Source organism: Scyliorhinus torazame, chromosome 9, assembly GCF_047496885.1.
Source record: "Scyliorhinus torazame isolate Kashiwa2021f chromosome 9, sScyTor2.1, whole genome shotgun sequence".
Classification (NCBI taxonomy): domain Eukaryota; kingdom Metazoa; phylum Chordata; class Chondrichthyes; order Carcharhiniformes; family Scyliorhinidae; genus Scyliorhinus; species Scyliorhinus torazame.
In genome coordinates, this window is record NC_092715.1 from 826,401 (window position 1) to 846,717 (window position 20,317).

Genomic DNA, 20,317 nt, shown 5'->3' on the forward strand with positions numbered 1-20,317 from the left:
TTAACTGACCATCACACCCAGCCTGACCATCACACCCAGCCTGACCATCACACCCAGCCTGACCATTAACTGACCATCACACCCAGCCTGACCATCACACCCAGCCTGACCATCACACCCAGCCTGACCATTAACTGACCATCACACCCAGCCTGACCATTAACTGACCATCACACCCAGCCTGACCATTAACTGACCACCCTGTCCCCACACCCAGCCTGACCATCACACCCAGCCTGACCATCACACCCAGCCTGACCATTAACTGACCGCCCTGTCCCCACACCCAGCCTGACCATTAACTGACCATCACACCCAGCCTGACCATTAACTGACCACCCTGTCCCCACACCCAGCCTGACCATTAACTGACCATCACACCCAGCCTGACCAGTAACTGACCGCCCTGTCCCTGTCTGCCTGAATGTTGACTCCTCTGCGGATGGTTTTATTTTCAGGCGAATGAGCTGCTCCAGTGTGCAAGGCAAATTCAGAACAAGGCGGATAAGGAGAAGACCATGCGAGAATCTCTGCGTCTGTACCAGGAGATTGGGCACCAGGTCGACCTTCCCAGTGTCTGCACCCAGTTCAGACAAGGTGAGAGTGGAGGTTTGCAGGGGTTGAGGGCACCAAAGGGTGATTAGGTTTGGGTGATATTTGGCGAGAGTGCTTACCACGTTAATGGTAAGGTTGGTTCACGGTTCTATTCCCTTTTTTTTGTCTCCAGTGCGTTTTTATGAGGCTGTGGCTGAGTTGAGCCTCAGTGCTGCTGATAAGACGGATCCACAGGGCTTGGGCCTACATTATTACAAGAACGGTGAGCCAGAGGAGGACCCTGTGGGACAACAGGCCTTCCAGGAGAGGTGAGCAGCCCAGATCGACCAACGGCTGCGACGAGAGATTTAATTTATGGGTTAGAATTCACTGTGGATGCCCTGCCTGACCCAAAACCCGACCCCTGCCTGACCCCAACCCCTGCCTGACCCAAAACCCGACCCCTGCCTGACCCCAACCCCTGCCTGACCCCAAACCCGACCCCTGCCTGACCCCAAGCCCAACCCCTGCCTGACCCCAAACCCAACCCCTGCCTGACCCCAAACCCAACTCCTGCCTGACCCCAAACCCGACTCCTGCCTGACCCCAAACCCGACCCCTGCCTGACCCCAAACCCAACCCCTGCCTGACCCCGATCCCAACCCCTGCCTGACCCCAAACCCAACTCCTGCCTGACCCCAACCCCTGCCTGACCCCAAACCCGACCCCTGCCTGACCCCAAACCCGACCCCTGCCTGACCCCAATCCCGACCCCTGCCAGACCCCAATCCCGACCCCTGCCAGACCCCAATCCCGACCCCTGCCAGACCCCAATCCCGACCCCTGCCAGACCCCAATCCCGACCCTTGCCAGACCCCAATCCCGACCCCTGCCAGACCCCAATCCCGACCCCTGCCTGACTACAAACCGAAACCCAGGTGACCCCAAACTTGAATCCTGCCTAAACTCATCCTAACGCGTGTGTTGTGTTCTTCAGGCTGAATTGTTACAAGTGCATCTCAGACACACTGCAGGAACTGGTGAACCAAAGTAAGGCCGCTCCACAATCTCCCAGCGTCCCCAAGCTACCGGGGCCTCCAGTTCTGTCATCTGACCCCAATATGTTGAGCAATGAGGAGGCATCGCAACATGTCAGTATCTGAATAGAGCATGGGCATATCTATTGTTGAATGTACTAGGACTGGCGTGAGTGTGAGGTATATAGGAGGGGCGTGGGTGTGTGCGTGCAATTAGTCTGGATTGCCGAGAATATATCGAGGAGTAACTGCTGTTGTGCGCCAGTCGGTCTATGCCGGTGTTTATGCTCCACTCGGGATTGCTCCCACCTTTATGAAAGTAACTTTCTATTCCCTGCACCTTGTCTGGCTTCCTGCTCGCTACATCTAAACAATCTGGCTGAACCCGTCCCGGCGACAATGAGTTCCACATTGTCACCACCCTCTCGGTAAAGAGGTTTCTTCCCTATTCACCATTTGATTTCTTGACTATCTCATGGAGATTGATGCTCCTTAGTTTTGCTGTTCCCCACAAGAGGAAACATTTTCTCTTGGCTCGCTCGAAGCAAACCTTTCAGAATTTTGAAGACCTCAGCTTTGTCACTCTTCATCTTTCTGTTTCAAAAACAAAGAAAAGTACAGCATAGGAACAGGCCCGTTAGAGCATCATGTTGACGACTAGAATTGAACAAGTGTGGCCTAACTAAGGGTGTACACAGAATCACAGAAAATTACAGTGCAGGAAAGACCCTTCGGCCCATCAAGTGTGCATCGCCTCAGGAAGGCACCAGATCTGCCAATGCTAATCCCACTGGCCAGCTCTTGGCCCATAGCCTCGAATGTTAAGATTTCCCAAGTTCTGATCCAGGTGTTTTTTAAAGGATGTGAGGCAACCCGCCTCAACCCCCCTCCCAGGCAGCGTGTTCCAGACCGTCACCACCCTCTGGGGAAAAAGGTTTTTCCTCAAGTCGCCCCTGAACCTCCCGTCCCTCGCTTTGAACTTGTGTCCCCTGGTAACCGACCCTTCAACTAAGGGGAACAGCAGCTCCCTATCCACCCTGTCCGTGCTCCTCATAATCTTGTCCACCTTGATCAGGTCACCCCTCAGCCTTCTCTGCTCCAATGTTCTTTAAGTTAAAAAACTTTGAATATATTCAAGAGGCGGCTGGATAGAGCACTTGGGGAGAATGGGATCAAAGGCTATGGGGAGAAAGCAGGATTAAGCTATTGAGTTGGATGATCAGCCATGATCGTGATGAATGGCGGAGCAGGCCCGAAGGGCCAAAAGGCCTCCTCCTGCTCCTATCTTCTATGTATCTGTGTAATTTTGGTCGCCACACTACCAGAAGGATGTGGAGGCTTTAGAGAGGGTGTAGAAGACATTTACCAGAATGTTGCCTGGTCTGGAGGGCATTAGCTATGAGGAGTGGTTGAATAAACTCGGTTTGTTCTCACTGGAACGACGGAGGTTGAGGGGTGACCTGATAGAGGTCTGCAAAATTATGAGGGGCATAGACAGAGTGGATAGTCAGAGACTTTTTCCCAGGGTAGAGGGGTTAATTACCAGGGGGCATAGGTTTAAGGTGCGAGGGGCAAGGTTTAGAGGAGATGTACGAGGCAAGTTTTTTACACAGAGGGTAGTGGGTGCCTGGATCGCGCTGCCGGAGGAGGTGGTGGAAGCAGGGATGATAGTGATGTTTAAGGGCATCTTGACAAATACATGAATAGGATGGGAATAGAGAGATACAGACCCAGGAAGTGTAGTAGATTTTAGTTTGGATGGGGAGCATGGTCGGCACGGGCTTGGAGGCTGAAGGGCCTGTTCCTGTGCTGTACATTTCTTTGTTCTTTTTGTACGGATCCTATAATAATAATCTTTATTGTCTCAAGTAGGCTTACATTAACACTGAGGGAGAGTTCAGAATGTCCAATTCACCTAACAACACGTCTTTGGACTGTGGGAGGAAACCCACGCAGAAACGGGGAGAACGTGCAGACTCCGCACAGACAGTGACCCAGCCAGGATCTTACCTGCTGCAGAGTCAGTCCCCATGTCTGAATGCAACATAGAGGGAAACTGCGCATTCTGATGTTCCCGTATGTCTGCTGCCCTTGTCCTTCTCAGTTGTAGAGGTCACGGGGTTGGAAGGCACTTTGTATCAGCCATTGCTCAGTTGATAGCGCAGTCACCTCTGGGTCACAAGGTTGCAGGTTCAAGTTCTGCTGAAGGGCTTGAGCTGAAAAACGAAGCCTGAACTCCAGTGTAGTATTGAGTGAGTGATGCACTGTCAGAGGATGCGATGCTAACCTGAGACAACATAGATTTCATAGGCAGCACGGTAGCACAGTGGTTAGCACAGTTGCTTCACAGCTCCAGGGTCCCAGGATCGATTCCCAGCTTGGGTCACTGTCTGTGCGGAGTCTGCACATCCTCCCCGTGTGTGCGTGGGTTTCCTCCGGATGCTCCGGTTTCCTCCCACAGCCCAAAGATGTGCAGGTTAGCTCAATTGGCCATGACAAATTGCCCCTTTGGGTCCAAAAAGTTTAGTTAGGGTTACGGGGATAGGGTGGAGGTGTGGACTTGGGTCGGGTGCTTTCCAAGGGCCGACTCGATGGGCCAAATGGCCTCCTGCTCTGTAAATTCAATGATAATCTATGATTAATCTAGGACAAAGGTTCGGCACAACATCGTGGGCCGAAGGGCCTGTTCTGTGCTGTATTTTCTATGTTCTATGTTCTTACACTGCAACACTGACAGGATGGAAGTGCAGACTGAGTGTGATTAGCAAAGCATTTGGATCTTGTACTTGGTTAAGAGCTATTAAGTACAAAAGCAGAGAAATTATGCTGGACTTTTGTAAAGCTCTGGTTAACCACAACTACAGTATTGGGTTCAGTTGTGGTCACTACTGTTAGGATGGTGTGAGAGTCTTTCACAGGCTGCTGGGAACATTTACCAGATCAGTTCCAGGACTGGGTTTTAGGTATAAAGTTAGTTGCAGACAGTGGTGTTGGGGTTGGCTTATGGGTGAAAGAGAATGTGGGAAGATTTGACAAAGGATACAAGATTATGATAGGTTTAGATAACGTGAACAAAGAAAAATATAGGAAACTCGGAGCAGGAGTAGAGTATTCAACCCCCCCCAGCCTGCTCCACCATTCAACTAGATCATGGCTGACCTTTAACCTCAATACTATCTTCTCGCACTAACCCCGTATCCTGTGATGTCATTGGTAGCTAGAATTCTATCAACTTTTGCATTGAACGTACTCCGAGACCGAGCCTCTGAGTATGAGAATTCCAAAGATTCACCACACTCGGACTGAAGAAATTCCCCCTCATCCTGGTCCTAAATGGTCTCCCTCTGATTCTGAGACTGTGTTCCCTGGTGTAGACCATCCGCCCAACAGAGGAAACTTTGTGCCTGTATTTACCCTGTTGAGCCCTCATAGAATTTTGTAAACTTCAACGAGATCGCCTCTCATTCTTCTGAACACTCAATAATAGAGGCACTGACCCCTCAATCTCACCTTGCAAGACAATCCCGCTATCCCGAGGATCAGTCTGGTGCTGTCCGTTGTACTCTCTCTACTGCCACTATTCCCGTTCTTCGGTAATAAACCAAAACTGTGCCCACTACGCCAGCTGTTGTCTCACCAAGGCTCGATGCAATTCCAGGAAGACATCATTACACCTGTACTCAAATCCTTTGCCGTAAAGGCTAATATCGGGGAGGCAGTGGCGCAGCGATATTGTCACTGGACTAGAAATCTCGAGATCCAGAATAATACCTGGGTTTGTCTCCAGCCAGGGCAGATGGTTCAATTTGAATTCAATAAAAATCTGGAATTAAAAGTCTAATGATGACCGGGAAAACATTGTCAATAACAAACTCATCTGGTTCACTAATGTCCTTTAGAGAAGGAAATCTGCGGCCTCACGGCGCCGAGGTCCCAGGTTCGATCCCGGCTCTGGGTTGCTGTCCGTGTGGAGTTTGCACATTCTCCCCGTGTTTGCGTGGGTTTCGCCCACAACCCAAAAATGTGCAAGCTGGGTGGATTGAACACGCTAAAATGCCCCTTAATTGGAAAAAATGAATTGGGTACTCTATATTTATTTTTAAAAATAAGGAAATCTGCCGCCCTTACCCAATCTGGCCTAGATGTGACTCCAAACCCACAGCAATGTGGTTGGCTCTCTGAAATGTGAGTGCAGTTAGGGACGGGCAATAAATGCTGTCTCACGTCCCATAAATGAGAACAAAAAAAAATATCTTTCCTCATTACTTCCTGCACCAGCATGTACACTTTTAGTGACATATGAACAAGAATATTCTTCTCAATCTCTCCCCATCTGTTTTTACCATCAAAGTGAAATACATAATTTTTTTCACATTATATTCCATCCACCTTGTTCCCACCCACACTTTTAATCTAAATCTCCTTGCACCCTCCACACAACTCTCATTCTCACAAAGTTTTGCATCATCAGCAAACTTGGAAATATTGTATTTGGTCCCCACATCCGAATCAATGCTAAAGTTTGGGAATAGCTGAAGCCCCAGCGCTGATCCTTGCAAAACCCAAATAGCGACAGCCTGCTGACCTGCCAGTGATCCGTTTACCCCAACTCTGTTTCCTTTCAATTCACCAACCCTCAATCTATGCTGGTATGTTACCCTACAATCCCACATGCCCTGGTTTTGCTTACCGTTGGTGTGTGAGTTTGTGCTGTGTGTGTTGATGTGGGTTATAGGGTGTGTGTTTGTGCTGTGTGTTGATGTGGGTTATCGGGTGTGTGTTTGTGCTGTGTGTTGATGTGGGTTATCGGGTGTGTGTTTGTGCTGTGTGTTGATGTGGGTTATCGGGTGTGTGTTTGTGCTGTGTGTTGATGTGGGTTACAGGGTGTGTGTTTGTGCTGTGTGTTGATGTAGGTTATCGGGTGTGTGTTTGTGCTGTGTGTGTTGTGGGTTATAGGGTGTGTGTTTGTGTTGTGTGTTGATGTGGGTTATCGGGTGTGTGTTTGTGCTGTGTGTGTTGATGTGGGTTATCGGGTGTGTGTTTGTGCTGTGTGTTGATGTGGGTTATCGGGTTTGTGCTGTGTGTTGATGTGGGTTATCGGGTGTGTGTTTGTGCTGTGTGTTGATGTGGGCTATAGGGTGTGTGTTTGTGCTGTGTTGATGTGGGTTATAGGGTGTGTGTTTGTGCTGTGTGTGTTGATGTGGGTTATCGGGTGTGTGTTTGTGCTGTGTGTGTTGATGTGGGCTATAGGGTGTGTGTTTGTGCTGTGTGTTGATGTGGGTTATTGGGTGTGAGTTTGTGCTGTGTGTGTTGATGTGGGTTATGGGGTGTGTGTTTGTGTTGTGTGTTGATGTGGGTTATAGGGTGTGTGTTTGTGCTGTGTGTGTTGATGTGGGCTATAGGGTGTGTGTTTGTGCTGTGTGTTGATGTGGGTTATCGGGTGTGTGTTTGTGCTGTGTGTTGATGTGGGTTATTGGGTGTGTGTTTGTGTTGTGTGTTGATGTGGGTTATAGGGTGTGTGTTTGTGCTGTGTGTTGATGTGGGCTATAGGGTGTGTGTTTGTGCTGTGTGTTGATGTGGGTTATCGGGTGTGTGTTTGTGCTGTGTGTTGATGTGGGTTATAGGGTGTGTGTTTGTGCTGTGTGTTGATGTGGGTTATCGGGTGTGTGTTTGTGCTGTGTGTTGATGTGGGCTATAGGGTGTGTGTTTGTGCTGTGTGTTGATGTGGGTTATAGGGTGTGTGTTTGTGCTGTGTGTGTTGATGTGGGTTATAGGGTGTGTGTTTGTGTTGTGTGTTGATGTGAGTTATAGGGTGTGTGTTGATGTGGGTTATTGGGTGTGTGTTTGTGCTGTGTGTTGATGTGGGCTATAGGGTGTGTGTTTGTGCTGTGTGTTGATGTGGGTTATCGGGTGTGTGTTTGTGCTGTGTGTTGATGTGGGTTATCGGGTGTGTGTTTGTGCTGTGTGTTGATGTGGGTTATAGGGTGTGAGTTTGTGCTGTGTGTTGTGGGTTATAGGGTGTGTGTTTGTGCTGTGTGTTGATGTGGGTTATCGGGTGTGTGTTTGTGCTGTGTGTTGATGTGGATTATAGGGTGTGAGTTTGTGCTGTGTGTTGATGTGGGTTATAGGGTGTGTGTTTGTGCTGTGTGTTGATGTGGGTTATCGGGTGTGTGTTGATGTGGGTTATAGGGTGTGTGTTTGTGCTGTGTGTTGATGTGGGTTATAGGGTGTGTGTTTGTGCTGTGTGTTGATGTGGGTTATCGGGTGTGTGTTTGTGCTGTGTGTTGATGTGGGTTATCGGGTGTGTGTTTGTGCTGTGTGTTGATGTGGGTTATAGGGTGTGAGTTTGTGCTGTGTGTTGATGTGGGTTATCGGGTGTGTGTTTGTGCTGTGTGTTGATGTGGGTTATAGGGTGTGAGTTTGTGCTGTGTGTTGATGTGGGTTATCAGGTGTGTGTTTGTGCTGTGTGTTGATGTGGGTTATAGGGTGTGAGTTTGTGCTGTGTGTGTTGATGTGGGTTATCGGGTGTGTGTTTGTGCTGTGTGTTGATGTGGGTTATCGGGTGTGTGTTTGTGCTGTGTGTTTATGTGGGTTATCGGGTGTGTGTTTGTGCTGTGTGTTGATGTGGGTTATCGGGTGTGTGTTTGTGCTGTGTGTTGATGTGGGTTATCGGGTGTGTGTTTGTGCTGTGTGTTGATGTGGGTTATCGGGTGTGTGTTTGTGCTGTGTGGGTTGATGTGGGTTATCGGGTGTGTGTTTATGCTGTGTGTTGATGTGGGTTATAGGGTGTGTGTTTGTGCTGTGTGTTGATGTGGGTTATCGGGTGTGTGTTTGTGCTGTGTGTTGATGTGGGTTATAGGGTGTGTGTTTGTGCTGTGTTGATGTGGGCTATAGGGTGTGAGTTTGTGCTGTGTGTTGATGTGGGTTATCGGGTGTGTGTTTGTGCTGTGTGTTGATGTGGGTTATCGGGTGTGTGATTGTGCTGTGTGTGTTGCTGTGGGTTATAGGGTGTGAGTTTGTGCTGTGTGTTGACGTGGGTTATCGGGTGTGTGTTTGTGCTGTGAGTTGACGTGGGTTATAGGGTGTGTGTTTGTGCTGTGTGTTGATGTGGGCTATAGGGTGTGCGTTTGTGCTGTGTGTTGATGTGGGTTATCGGGTGTGTGTTTGTGCTGTGTGTTGATGTGGGTTATAGGGTGTGTGTTTGTGTTGTGTGTTGATGAGGGTTATAGCGTGTGTGTTTGTGCTGTGTGTTGATGTGGGTTATCGGGTGTGAGTTTGTGCTGTGTGTGTTGATGTGGGTTATCGGGTGTGTGTTTGTGCTGTGTGTTGATGTGGGTTATAGGGTGTGTGTTTGTGCTGTGTGTTGGTGTAGGTTATCGGGTGTGTGTTTGTGCTGTGTGTGTTGTGGGTTATAGGGTGTGTGTTTGTGTTGTGTGTTGATGTGGGTTATCGGGTGTGTGTTTGTGCTGTGTGTGTTGATGTGGGTTATCGGGTGTGTGTTTGTGCTGTGTGTTGATGTGGGTTATCGGGTGTGTGTTTGTGCTGTGTGTGTTGATGTGTGTTATCGGGTGTGTGTTTGTGTTGTGTGTTGATGTGGGTTATCGGGTGTGTGTTTGTGTTGTGTGTTGATGTGGGTTATCGGGTGTGTGTTTGTGCTGTGTGTTGATGTGGGTTATAGGGTGTGTGTTTGTGCTGTGTGTTGATGTGGGTTATCGGGTGTGTGCTTGTGCTGTGTGTTGATGTGTGTTATCGGGTGAGTGTTTGTGCTGTGTGTGTTGATGTGGGCTATAGGGTGTGTGTTTGTGCTGTGTGTTGATGTGTGTTATCGGGTGTGTGTTTGTGCTGTGTGTTGATGTGGGTTAGCGGGTGTGTGTTGATGTGGGTTATCGGGTGTGTGTTTGTGCTGTGTGTTGATGTGGGTTGTAGGGTGTGAGTTTGTGCTGTGTGTTGATGTGGGTTATAGGGTGTGTGTTTGTGCTGTGTGTTGATGTGGGTTATCGGGTGTGTGTTTGTGCTGTGTGTTGATGTGGGTTATCGGGTGTGTGTTTGTGCTGTGTGTTGATGTGGGCTATAGGGTGTGTGTTTGTGCTGTGTGTTGATGTGGGTTATAGGGTGTGTGTTTGTGCTGTGTGTGTTGATGTGGGTTATAGGGTGTGTGTTTGTGTTGTGTGTTGATGTGAGTTATAGGGTGTGTGTTGATGTGGGTTATTGGGTGTGTGTGCTGTGTGTTGATGTGGGCTATAGGGTGTGTGTTTGTGCTGTGTGTTGATGTGGGTTATCGGGTGTGTGTTTGTGCTGTGTGTTGATGTGGGTTATCGGGTGTGTGTTTGTGCTGTGTGTTGATGTGGGTTATAGGGTGTGAGTTTGTGCTGTGTGTTGATGTGGGTTATAGGGTGTGTGTTTGTGCTGTGTGTTGATGTGGGTTATCGGGTGTGTGTTTGTGCTGTGTGTTGATGTGGATTATAGGGTGTGAGTTTGTGCTGTGTGTTGATGTGGGTTATAGGGTGTGTGTTTGTGCTGTGTGTTGATGTGGGTTATAGGGTGTGTGTTTGTGCTGTGTGTGTTGATGTGGGTTATAGGGTGTGTGTTTGTGTTGTGTGTTGATGTGAGTTATAGGGTGTGTGTTGATGTGGGTTATTGGGTGTGTGTTTGTGCTGTGTGTTGATGTGGGCTATAGGGTGTGTGTTTGTGCTGTGTGTTGATGTGGGTTATCGGGTGTGTGTTTGTGCTGTGTGTTGATGTGGGTTATCGGGTGTGTGTTTGTGCTGTGTGTTGATGTGGGTTATAGGGTGTGAGTTTGTGCTGTGTGTTGATGTGGGTTATAGGGTGTGTGTTTGTGCTGTGTGTTGATGTGGGTTATCGGGTGTGTGTTTGTGCTGTGTGTTGATGTGGATTATAGGGTGTGAGTTTGTGCTGTGTGTTGATGTGGGTTATAGGGTGTGTGTTTGTGCTGTGTGTTGATGTGGGTTATCGGGTGTGTGTTGATGTGGGTTATAGGGTGTGTGTTTGTGCTGTGTGTTGATGTGGGTTATCGGGTGTGTGTTTGTGCTGTGTGTTGATGTGGGTTATAGGGTGTGAGTTTGTGCTGTGTGTTGATGTGGGTTATCGGGTGTGTGTTTGTGCTGTGTGTTGATGTGGGTTATAGGGTGTGAGTTTGTGCTGTGTGTTGATGTGGGTTATCAGGTGTGTGTTTGTGCTGTGTGTTGATGTGGGTTATCGGGTGTGTGTTTGTGCTGTGTGTTGATGTGGGTTATCGGGTGTGTGTTTGTGCTGTGTGTTTATGTGGGTTATCGGGTGTGTGTTTGTGCTGTGTGTTGATGTGGGTTATCGGGTGTGTGTTGATGTGGGTTGATGTGGGTTATCGGGTGTGTTTATGCTGTGTGTTGATGTGGGTTATAGGGTGTGTGTTTGTGCTGTGTGTTGATGTGGGTTATCGGGTGTGTGTTTGTGCTGTGTGTTGATGTGGGTTATAGGGTGTGTGTTTGTGCTGTGTTGATGTGGGCTATAGGGTGTGAGTTTGTGCTGTGTGTTGATGTGGGTTATCGGGTGTGTGTTTGTGCTGTGTGTTGATGTGGGTTATCGGGTGTGTGATTGTGCTGTGTGTGTTGCTGTGGGTTATAGGGTGTGAGTTTGTGCTGTGTGTTGACGTGGGTTATCGGGTGTGTGTTTGTGCTGTGAGTTGACGTGGGTTATAGGGTGTGTGTTTGTGCTGTGTGTTGATGTGGGCTATAGGGTGTGAGTTTGTGCTGTGTGTTGATGTGGGTTATCGGGTGTGTGTTTGTGCTGTGTGTTGATGTGGGTTATAGGGTCTGTGTTTGTGTTGTGTGTTGATGAGGGTTATAGCGTGTGTGTTTGTGCTGTGTGTTGATGTGGGTTATCGGGTGTGAGTTTGTGCTGTGTGTGTTGATGTGGGTTATCGGGTGTGTGTTTGTGCTGTGTGTTGATGTGGGTTATAGGGTGTGTGTTTGTGCTGTGTGTTGGTGTAGGTTATCGGGTGTGTGTTTGTGCTGTGTGTGTTGTGGGTTATAGGGTGTGTGTTTGTGTTGTGTGTTGATGTGGGTTATCGGGTGTGTGTTTGTGCTGTGTGTGTTGATGTGGGTTATCGGGTGTGTGTTTGTGCTGTGTGTTGATGTGGGTTATCGGGTGTGTGTTTGTGCTGTGTGTGTTGATGTGTGTTATCGGGTGTGTGTTTGTGTTGTGTGTTGATGTGGGTTATCGGGTGTGTGTTTGTGTTGTGTGTTGATGTGGGTTATCGGGTGTGTGTTTGTGCTGTGTGTTGATGTGGGTTATAGGGTGTGTGTTTGTGCTGTGTGTTGATGTGGGTTATCGGGTGTGTGTTTGTGCTGTGTGTTGATGTGTGTTATCGGGTGAGTGTTTGTGCTGTGTGTGTTGATGTGGGCTATAGGGTGTGTGTTTGTGCTGTGTGTTGATGTGGGCTATAGGGTGTGTGTTTGTGCTGTGTGTTGATGTGGGTTATCGGGTGTGTGTTTGTGCTGTGTGTTGATGTGGGTTATAGGGTGTGAGTTTGTGCTGTGTGTTGATGTGGGTTATAGGGTGTGTGTTTGTGCTGTGTATTGATGTGGGCTATAGGGTGTGAGTTTGTGCTGTGTGTTGATGTGGGTTATCGGGTGTGTGTTTGTGCTGTGTGTTGATGTGGGCTATAGGGTGTGTGTTTGTGCTGTGTGTTGATGTGGGTTAGCGGGTGTGTGTTGATGTGGGTTATCGGGTGTGTGTTTGTGCTGTGTGTTGATGTGGGTTATTGGGTGTGAGTTTGTGCTGTGTGTGTTGATGTGGGTTATAGGGTGTGTGTTTGTGCTGTGTGTTGATGTGGGTTATCGGGTGTGTGTTTGTGCTGTGTGTTGATGTGGGTTATAGGGTGTGAGTTTGTGCTGTGTGTTGATGTGGGTTATCAGGTGTGTGTTTGTGCTGTGTGTTGATGTGGGTTATAGGGTGTGAGTTTGTGCTGTGTGTGTTGATGTGGGTTATCGGGTGTGTGTTTGTGCTGTGTGTTGATGTGGGTTATCGGGTGTGTGTTTGTGCTGTGTGTTTATGTGGGTTATCGGGTGTGTGTTTGTGCTGTGTGTTGATGTGGGTTATCGGGTGTGTGTTTGTGCTGTGTGTTGATGTGGGTTATCGGGTGTGTGTTTGTGCTGTGTGTTGATGTGGGTTATCGGGTGTGTGTTTGTGCTGTGTGTGTTGATGTGGGTTGATGTGGGTTATCGGGTGTGTGTTTATGCTGTGTGTTGATGTGGGTTATAGGGTGTGTGTTTGTGCTGTGTGTGTTGATGTGGGTTATAGGGTGTGAGTTTGTGCTGTGTGTTGATGTGGGTTATCGGGTGTGTGTTTGTGCTGTGTGTTGATGTGGGTTATAGGGTGTGTGTTTGTGCTGTGTTGATGTGGGCTATAGGGTGTGAGTTTGTGCTGTGTGTTGATGTGGGTTATCGGGTGTGTGTTTGTGCTGTGTGTTGATGTGGGTTATCGGGTGTGTGATTGTGCTGTGTGTGTTGCTGTGGGTTATAGGGTGTGAGTTTGTGCTGTGTGTTGACGTGGGTTATCGGGTGTGTGTTTGTGCTGTGAGTTGACGTGGGTTATAGGGTGTGTGTTTGTGCTGTGTGTTGATGTGGGCTATAGGGTGTGAGTTTGTGCTGTGTGTTGATGTGGGTTATCGGGTGTGTGTTTGTGCTGTGTGTTGATGTGGGTTATAGGGTGTGTGTTTGTGTTGTGTGTTGATGAGGGTTATAGCGTGTGTGTTTGTGCTGTGTGTTGATGTGGGTTATCGGGTGTGAGTTTGTGCTGTGTGTGTTGATGTGGGTTATCGGGTGTGTGTTTGTGCTGTGTGTTGATGTGGGTTATAGGGTGTGTGTTTGTGCTGTGTGTTGGTGTAGGTTATCGGGTGTGTGTTTGTGCTGTGTGTGTTGTGGGTTATAGGGTGTGTGTTTGTGTTGTGTGTTGATGTGGGTTATCGGGTGTGTGTTTGTGCTGTGTGTGTTGATGTGGGTTATCGGGTGTGTGTTTGTGCTGTGTGTTGATGTGGGTTATCGGGTGTGTGTTTGTGCTGTGTGTGTTGATGTGTGTTATCGGGTGTGTGTTTGTGTTGTGTGTTGATGTGGGTTATCGGGTGTGTGTTTGTGTTGTGTGTTGATGTGGGTTATCGGGTGTGTGTTTGTGCTGTGTGTTGATGTGGGTTATAGGGTGTGTGTTTGTGCTGTGTGTTGATGTGGGTTATCGGGTGTGTGTTTGTGTTGTGTGTTGATGTGTGTTATCGGGTGAGTGTTTGTGCTGTGTGTGTTGATGTGGGCTATAGGGTGTGTGTTTGTGCTGTGTGTTGATGTGTGTTATCGGGTGTGTGTTTGTGCTGTGTGTTGATGTGGGCTATAGGGTGTGTGTTTGTGCTGTGTGTTGATGTGGGTTATCGGGTGTGTGTTTGTGCTGTGTGTTGATGTGGGTTATAGGGTGTGAGTTTGTGCTGTGTGTTGATGTGGGTTATAGGGTGTGTGTTTGTGCTGTGTATTGATGTGGGCTATAGGGTGTGAGTTTGTGCTGTGTGTTGATGTGGGTTATCGGGTGTGTGTTTGTGCTGTGTGTTGATGTGGGCTATAGGGTGTGTGTTTGTGCTGTGTGTTGATGTGGGTTATCGGGTGTGTGTTTGTGCTGTGTGTGTTGATGTGGGCTATAGGGTGTGTGTTTGTGCTGTGTGTTGATGTGGGTTAGCGGGTGTGTGTTGATGTGGGTTATCGGGTGTGTGTTTGTGCTGTGTGTTGATGTGGGTTGTAGGGTGTGAGTTTGTGCTGTGTGTTGATGTGGGTTATAGGGTGTGTGTTTGTGCTGTGTGTTGATGTGGGTTATCGGGTGTGTGTTTGTGCTGTGTGTTGATGTGGGTTATCGGGTGTGTGTTTGTGCTGTGTGTTGATGTGGGCTATAGGGTGTGTGTTTGTGCTGTGTGTTGATGTGGGTTATAGGGTGTGTGTTTGTGCTGTGTGTGTTGATGTGGGTTATAGGGTGTGTGTTTGTGTTGTGTGTTGATATGAGTTATAGGGTGTGTGTTGATGTGGGTTATTGGGTGTGTGTGCTGTGTGTTGATGTGGGCTATAGGGTGTGTGTTTGTGCTGTGTGTTGATGTGGGTTATCGGGTGTGTGTTTGTGCTGTGTGTTGATGTGGGTTATCGGGTGTGAGTTTGTGCTGTGTGTGTTGATGTGGGTTATCGGGTGTGTGTTTGTGCTGTGTGTTGATGTGGGTTATAGGGTGTGTGTTTGTGCTGTGTGTTGATGTGGGTTATCGGGTGTGTGTTTGTGCTGTGTGTTGATGTGGATTATAGGGTGTGAGTTTGTGCTGTGTGTTGATGTGGGTTATAGGGTGTGTGTTTGTGCTGTGTGTTGATGTGGGTTATCGGGTGTGTGTTGATGTGGGTTATAGGGTGTGTGTTTGTGCTGTGTGTTGATGTGGGTTATCGGGTGTGTGTTTGTGCTGTGTGTTGATGTGGGTTATAGGGTGTGAGTTTGTGCTGTGTGTTGATGTGGGTTATCGGGTGTGTGTTTGTGCTGTGTGTTGATGTGGGTTATAGGGTGTGAGTTTGTGCTGTGTGTTGATGTGGGTTATCAGGTGTGTGTTTGTGCTGTGTGTTGATGTGGGTTATAGGGTGTGAGTTTGTGCTGTGTGTGTTGATGTGGGTTATCGGGTGTGTGTTTGTGCTGTGTGTTGATGTGGGTTATCGGGTGTGTGTTTGTGCTGTGTGTTTATGTCGGTTATCGGGTGTGTGTTTGTGCTGTGTGTTGATGTGGGTTATCGGGTGTGTGTTTGTGCTGTGTGTTGATGTGGGTTATCGGGTGTGTGTTTGTGCTGTGTGTTGATGTGGGTTATCGGGTGTGTGTTTGTGCTGTGTGTGTTGATGTGGGTTGATGTGGGTTATCGGGTGTGTGTTTATGCTGTGTGTTGATGTGGGTTATAGGGTGTGTGTTTGTGCTGTGTGTTGATGTGGGTTATCGGGTGTGTGTTTGTGCTGTGTGTGTTGATGTGGGTTATAGGGTGTGAGTTTGTGCTGTGTGTTGATGTGGGTTATCGGGTGTGTGTTTGTGCTGTGTGTTGATGTGGGTTATAGGGTGTGTGTTTGTGCTGTGTTGATGTGGGCTATAGGGTGTGAGTTTGTGCTGTGTGTTGATGTGGGTTATCGGGTGTGTGTTTGTGCTGTGTGTTGATGTGGGTTATCGGGTGTGTGATTGTGCTGTGTGTGTTGCTGTGGGTTATAGGGTGTGAGTTTGTGCTGTGTGTTGACGTGGGTTATCGGGTGTGTGTTTGTGCTGTGAGTTGACGTGGGTTATAAGGTGTGTGTTTGTGCTGTGTGTTGATGTGGGCTATAGGGTGTGAGTTTGTGCTGTGTGTTGATGTGGGTTATCGGGTGTGTGTTTGTGCTGTGTGTTGATGTGGGTTATAGGGTGTGTGTTTGTGTTGTGTGTTGATGAGGGTTATAGCGTGTGTGTTTGTGCTGTGTGTTGATGTGGGTTATCGGGTGTGAGTTTGTGCTGTGTGTGTTGATGTGGGTTATCGGGTGTGTGTTTGTGCTGTGTGTTGATGTGGGTTATAGGGTGTGTGTTTGTGCTGTGTGTTGGTGTAGGTTATCGGGTGTGTGTTTGTGCTGTGTGTGTTGTGGGTTATAGGGTGTGTGTTTGTGTTGTGTGTTGATGTGGGTTATCGGGTGTGTGTTTGTGCTGTGTGTGTTGATGTGGGTTATCGGGTGTGTGTTTGTGCTGTGTGTTGATGTGGGTTATCGGGTGTGTGTTTGTGCTGTGTGTGTTGATGTGTGTTATCGGGTGTGTGTTTGTGCTGTGTGTTGATGTGGGTTATCGGGTGTGTGTTTGTGTTGTGTGTTGATGTGGGTTATCGGGTGTGTGTTTGTGTTGTGTGTTGATGTGGGTTATCGGGTGTGTGTTTGTGCTGTGTGTTGATGTGGGTTATAGGGTGTGTGTTTGTGCTGTGTGTTGATGTGGGTTATCGGGTGTGTGTTTGTGCTGTGTGTTGATGTGTGTTATCGGGTGAGTGTTTGTGCTGTGTGTGTTGATGTGGGCTATAGGGTGTGTGTTTGTGCTGTGTGTTGATGTGTGTTATCGGGTGTGTGTTTGTGCTGTGTGTTGATGTGGGCTATAGGGTGTGTGTTTGTGCTGTGTGTTGATGTGGGTTATCGGGTGTGTGTTTGTGCTGTGTGTTGATGTGGGTTATACGGTGTGAGTTTGTGCTGTGTGTTGATGTGGGTTATAGGGTGTGTGTTTGTGCTGTGTATTGATGTGGGCTATAGGGTGTGAGTTTGTGCTGTGTGTTGATGTGGGTTATCGGGTGTGTGTTTGTGCTGTGTGTTGATGTGGGCTATAGGGTGTGTGTTTGTGCTGTGTGTTGATGTGGGTTATCGGGTGTGTGTTTGTGCTGTGTGTGTTGATGTGGGCTATAGGGTGTGTGTTTGTGCTGTGTGTTGATGTGGGTTAGCGGGTGTGTGTTGATGTGGGTTATAGGGTGTGTGTTTGTGCTGTGTGTTGATGTGGGCTATAGGGTGTGTGTTTGTGCTGTGTGTTGATGTGGGCTATAGGGTGTGTGTTTGTGCTGTGTGTTGATGTGGGTTAGCGGGTGCGTGTTTATGTGGGTTATCGGGTGTGTGTTTGTGCTGTGTGTTGATGTGGGCTAAAGGGTGTGTGTTTGTGCTGTGTGTTGATGTGGGTTAGCGGGTGTATGTTGATGTAGGTTATAGGGTGTGTGTTTGTGCTGTGTGTTGATGTGGGCTATAGGGTGTGTGTTTGTGCTGTGTGTTGATGTGGGCTATAGGGTGTGTGTTTGTGCTGTGTGTTGATGTGGGTTAGCGGGTGTGTGTTGATGTGGGTTATCGGGTGTGTGTTTGTGCTGTGTGTTGATGTGGGCTATGGGGTGTGTGTTTGTGCTGTGTGTTGATGTGGGTTATCGGGTGTGTGTTTGTGCTGTGTGTGTTGATGTGGGTTATAGGGTGTGTGTTTGTGTTGTGTGTTGATGTGGGTTATAGCGTGTGTGTTTGTGCTGTGTGTTGATGTGGGTTATCGGGTGTGTGTTTGTGCTGTGTGTGTTGATGTGGGCTATAGAGTTTGCTGTGTGTTGATGTGGGTTATCGGGTGTGTTTGCTGTGTGTGTTGATGTGGGTTATAGGGTGTGTGTTTGTGCTGTGTGTGTTGATGTGGGCTATAGGGTGTGTGTTTGTGCTGTGTGTTGATGTGGGTTATCGGGTGTGTGTTTGTGCTGTGTGTTGTTGTGGGTTATCGGGTGTGTGTTTGTGCTGTGTGTTGATGTGGGCTATAGGGTGTGAGTTTGTGCTGTGTGTTGATGTGGGTTATAGGGTGTGTGTTTGTGCTGTGTGTTGATGTGGATTATCGGGTGTGTGTTTGTGCTGTGTGTTGATGTGGGTTATAGGGTGTGGGTTTGTGCTGTGTGTTGATGTGGGTTAAAGGGTGTGTGTTTGTGCTGTGTGTTGATGTGGGTTATAGGGTGTGTGTTTGTGCTGTGTGTTGATGTGGGCTATAGGGTGTGAGTTTGTGCTGTGTGTTGATGTGGGTTATCGGGTATGTGTTTGTGCTGTGTGTTGATGTGGGCTATAGGGTGTGTGTTTGTGCTGTGTGTGTTGATGTAGGCTATAGGGTGTGTGTTTGTGCTGTGTGTTGATGTGGGTTATCGGGTGTGTGTTTGTGCTGTGTGTGTTGATGTGGGTTATAGGGTGTGTGTTTGTGGTGTGTGTTGGTGTAGGTTATCGGGTGTGCGTTTGTGCTGTGTGTTGATGTGGGTTATCGGGTGTGTGTTTGTGTTGTGTGTTGATGTGGGTTATCGGGTGAGTGTTTGTGCTGTGTGTTGATGTGGGTTATAGGGTGTGTGTTTGTGCTGTGTGTTGATGTGGGTTATCGGGTGTGTGTTTGTGCTGTGTGTTGATGTGTGTTATCGGGTGTGTGTTTGTGCTGTGTGTTGATGTGGGCTATAGGGTATGTGTTGGTGCTGTGTGTTGATGTGGGTTATCGGGTGTGTGTTTGTGCTGTGTGGTGATGTGGGTTATAAGGTGTGAGTTTGTGCTGTGTGTCGATGTGGGTTATCGGGTGTGTGTTTGTGCTGTGTGTGTTGATGTTGTTTATCGGGTGTGTGTTTGTGCTGTGTGTTGATGTGGGTTATAGGGTGTGAGTTTGTGCTGTGTGTTGATGTGGGTTATAGGGTGTGTGTTTGTGCTGTGTGTTGATGTGGGTTATCGGGTGTGTGTTGATGTGGGTTATAGGGTGTGTGTTTGTGCTGTGTGTTGATGTGGGTTATCGGGTGTGTGTTTGTGCTGTGTGTTGATGTGGGTTATAGGGTGTGAGTTTGTGCTGTGTGTTGATGTGGGTTATCGGGTGTGTGTTTGTGCTGTGTGTTGATGTGGGTTATAGGGTGTGAGTTTGTGCTGTGTGTTGATGTGGGTTATCAGGTGTGTGTTTGTGCTGTGTGTTGATGTGGGTTATAGGGTGTGAGTTTGTGCTGTGTGTTGATGTGGGTTATCGGGTGTGTGTTTGTGCTGTGTGTTGATGTGGGTTATAGGGTGTGAGTTTGTGCTGTGTGTTGATGTGGGTTATCGGGTGTGTGTTTGTGCTGTGTGTTGATTTGGGTTATCGGGTGTGTGTTTGTGCTGTGTGTTGATGTGGGTTATCGGGTGTGTGTTTGTGCTGTGTGTTTATGTGGGTTATCGGGTGTGTGTTTGTGCTGTGTGTTGATGTGGGTTATCGGGTGTGTGTTTGTGCTGTGTGTTGATGTGGGTTATCGGGTGTGTGTTTGTGCTGTGTGTTGATGTGGGTTATCGGGTGTGTGTTTGTGCTGTGTGTGTTGATGTGGGTTGATGTGGGTTATCGGGTGTGTGTTTATGCTGTGTGTTGATGTGGGTTATAGGGTGTGTGTTTGTGCTGTGTGTTGATGTGGGTTATCGGGTGTGTGTTTGTGCTGTGTGTGTTGATGTGGGTTATAGGGTGTGAGTTTGTGCTGTGTGTTGATGTGGGTTATCGGGTGTGTGTTTGTGCTGTGTGTTGATGTGGGTTATAGGGTGTGTGTTTGTGCTGTGTTGATGTGGGCTATAGGGTGTGAGTTTGTGCTGTGTGTTGATGTGGGTTATCGGGTGTGTGTTTGTGCTGTGTGTTGATGTGGGTTATCGGGTGTGTGATTGTGCTGTGTGTGTTGCTGTGGGTTATAGGGTGTGAGTTTGTGCTGTGTGTTGACGTGGGTTATCGGGTGTGTGTTTGTGCTGTGAGTTGACGTGGGTTATAGGGTGTGTGTTTGTGCTGTGTGTTGATGTGGGCTATAGGGTGTGAGTTTGTGCTGTGTGTTGATGTGGGTTATCGGGTGTGTGTTTGTGCTGTGTGTTGATGTGGGTTATAGGGTGTGTGTTTGTGTTGTGTGTTGATGAGGGTTATAGCGTGTGTGTTTGTGCTGTGTGTTGATGTGGGTTATCGGGTGTGAGTTTGTGCTGTGTGTGTTGATGTGGGTTATCGGGTGTGTGTTTGTGCTGTGTGTTGATGTGGGTTATAGGGTGTGTGTTTGTGCTGTGTGTTGGTGTAGGTTATCGGGTGTGTGTTTGTGCTGTGTGTGTTGTGGGTTAGAGGGTGTGTGTTTGTGTTGTGTGTTGATGTGGGTTATCGGGTGTGTGTTTGTGCTGTGTGTGTTGATGTGGGTTATCGGGTGTGTGTTTGTGCTGTGTGTTGATGTGGGTTATCGGGTGTGTGTTTGTGCTGTGTGTGTT

The 20,317-nt window shown here is 48.2% G+C and overlaps 1 protein-coding gene across 4 annotated transcripts in view; it reads left to right on the top strand.

Moving 5' to 3' along the window:
* Nucleotides 1-20,317, top strand: part of nup155 (nucleoporin 155) — a 404,177-nt gene that overhangs the window by 230,216 nt on the left and 153,644 nt on the right. For all 4 annotated transcript variants that reach the window (XM_072515568.1, XM_072515570.1, XM_072515569.1 and 1 more), the window contains exons 25-27: nucleotides 459-597; nucleotides 728-863; nucleotides 1,532-1,685. In XM_072515568.1, the coding sequence (XP_072371669.1) occupies nucleotides 459-597; nucleotides 728-863; nucleotides 1,532-1,685 (429 nt within the window). The remainder of the gene's footprint in view (nucleotides 1-458; nucleotides 598-727; nucleotides 864-1,531; nucleotides 1,686-20,317) is intronic.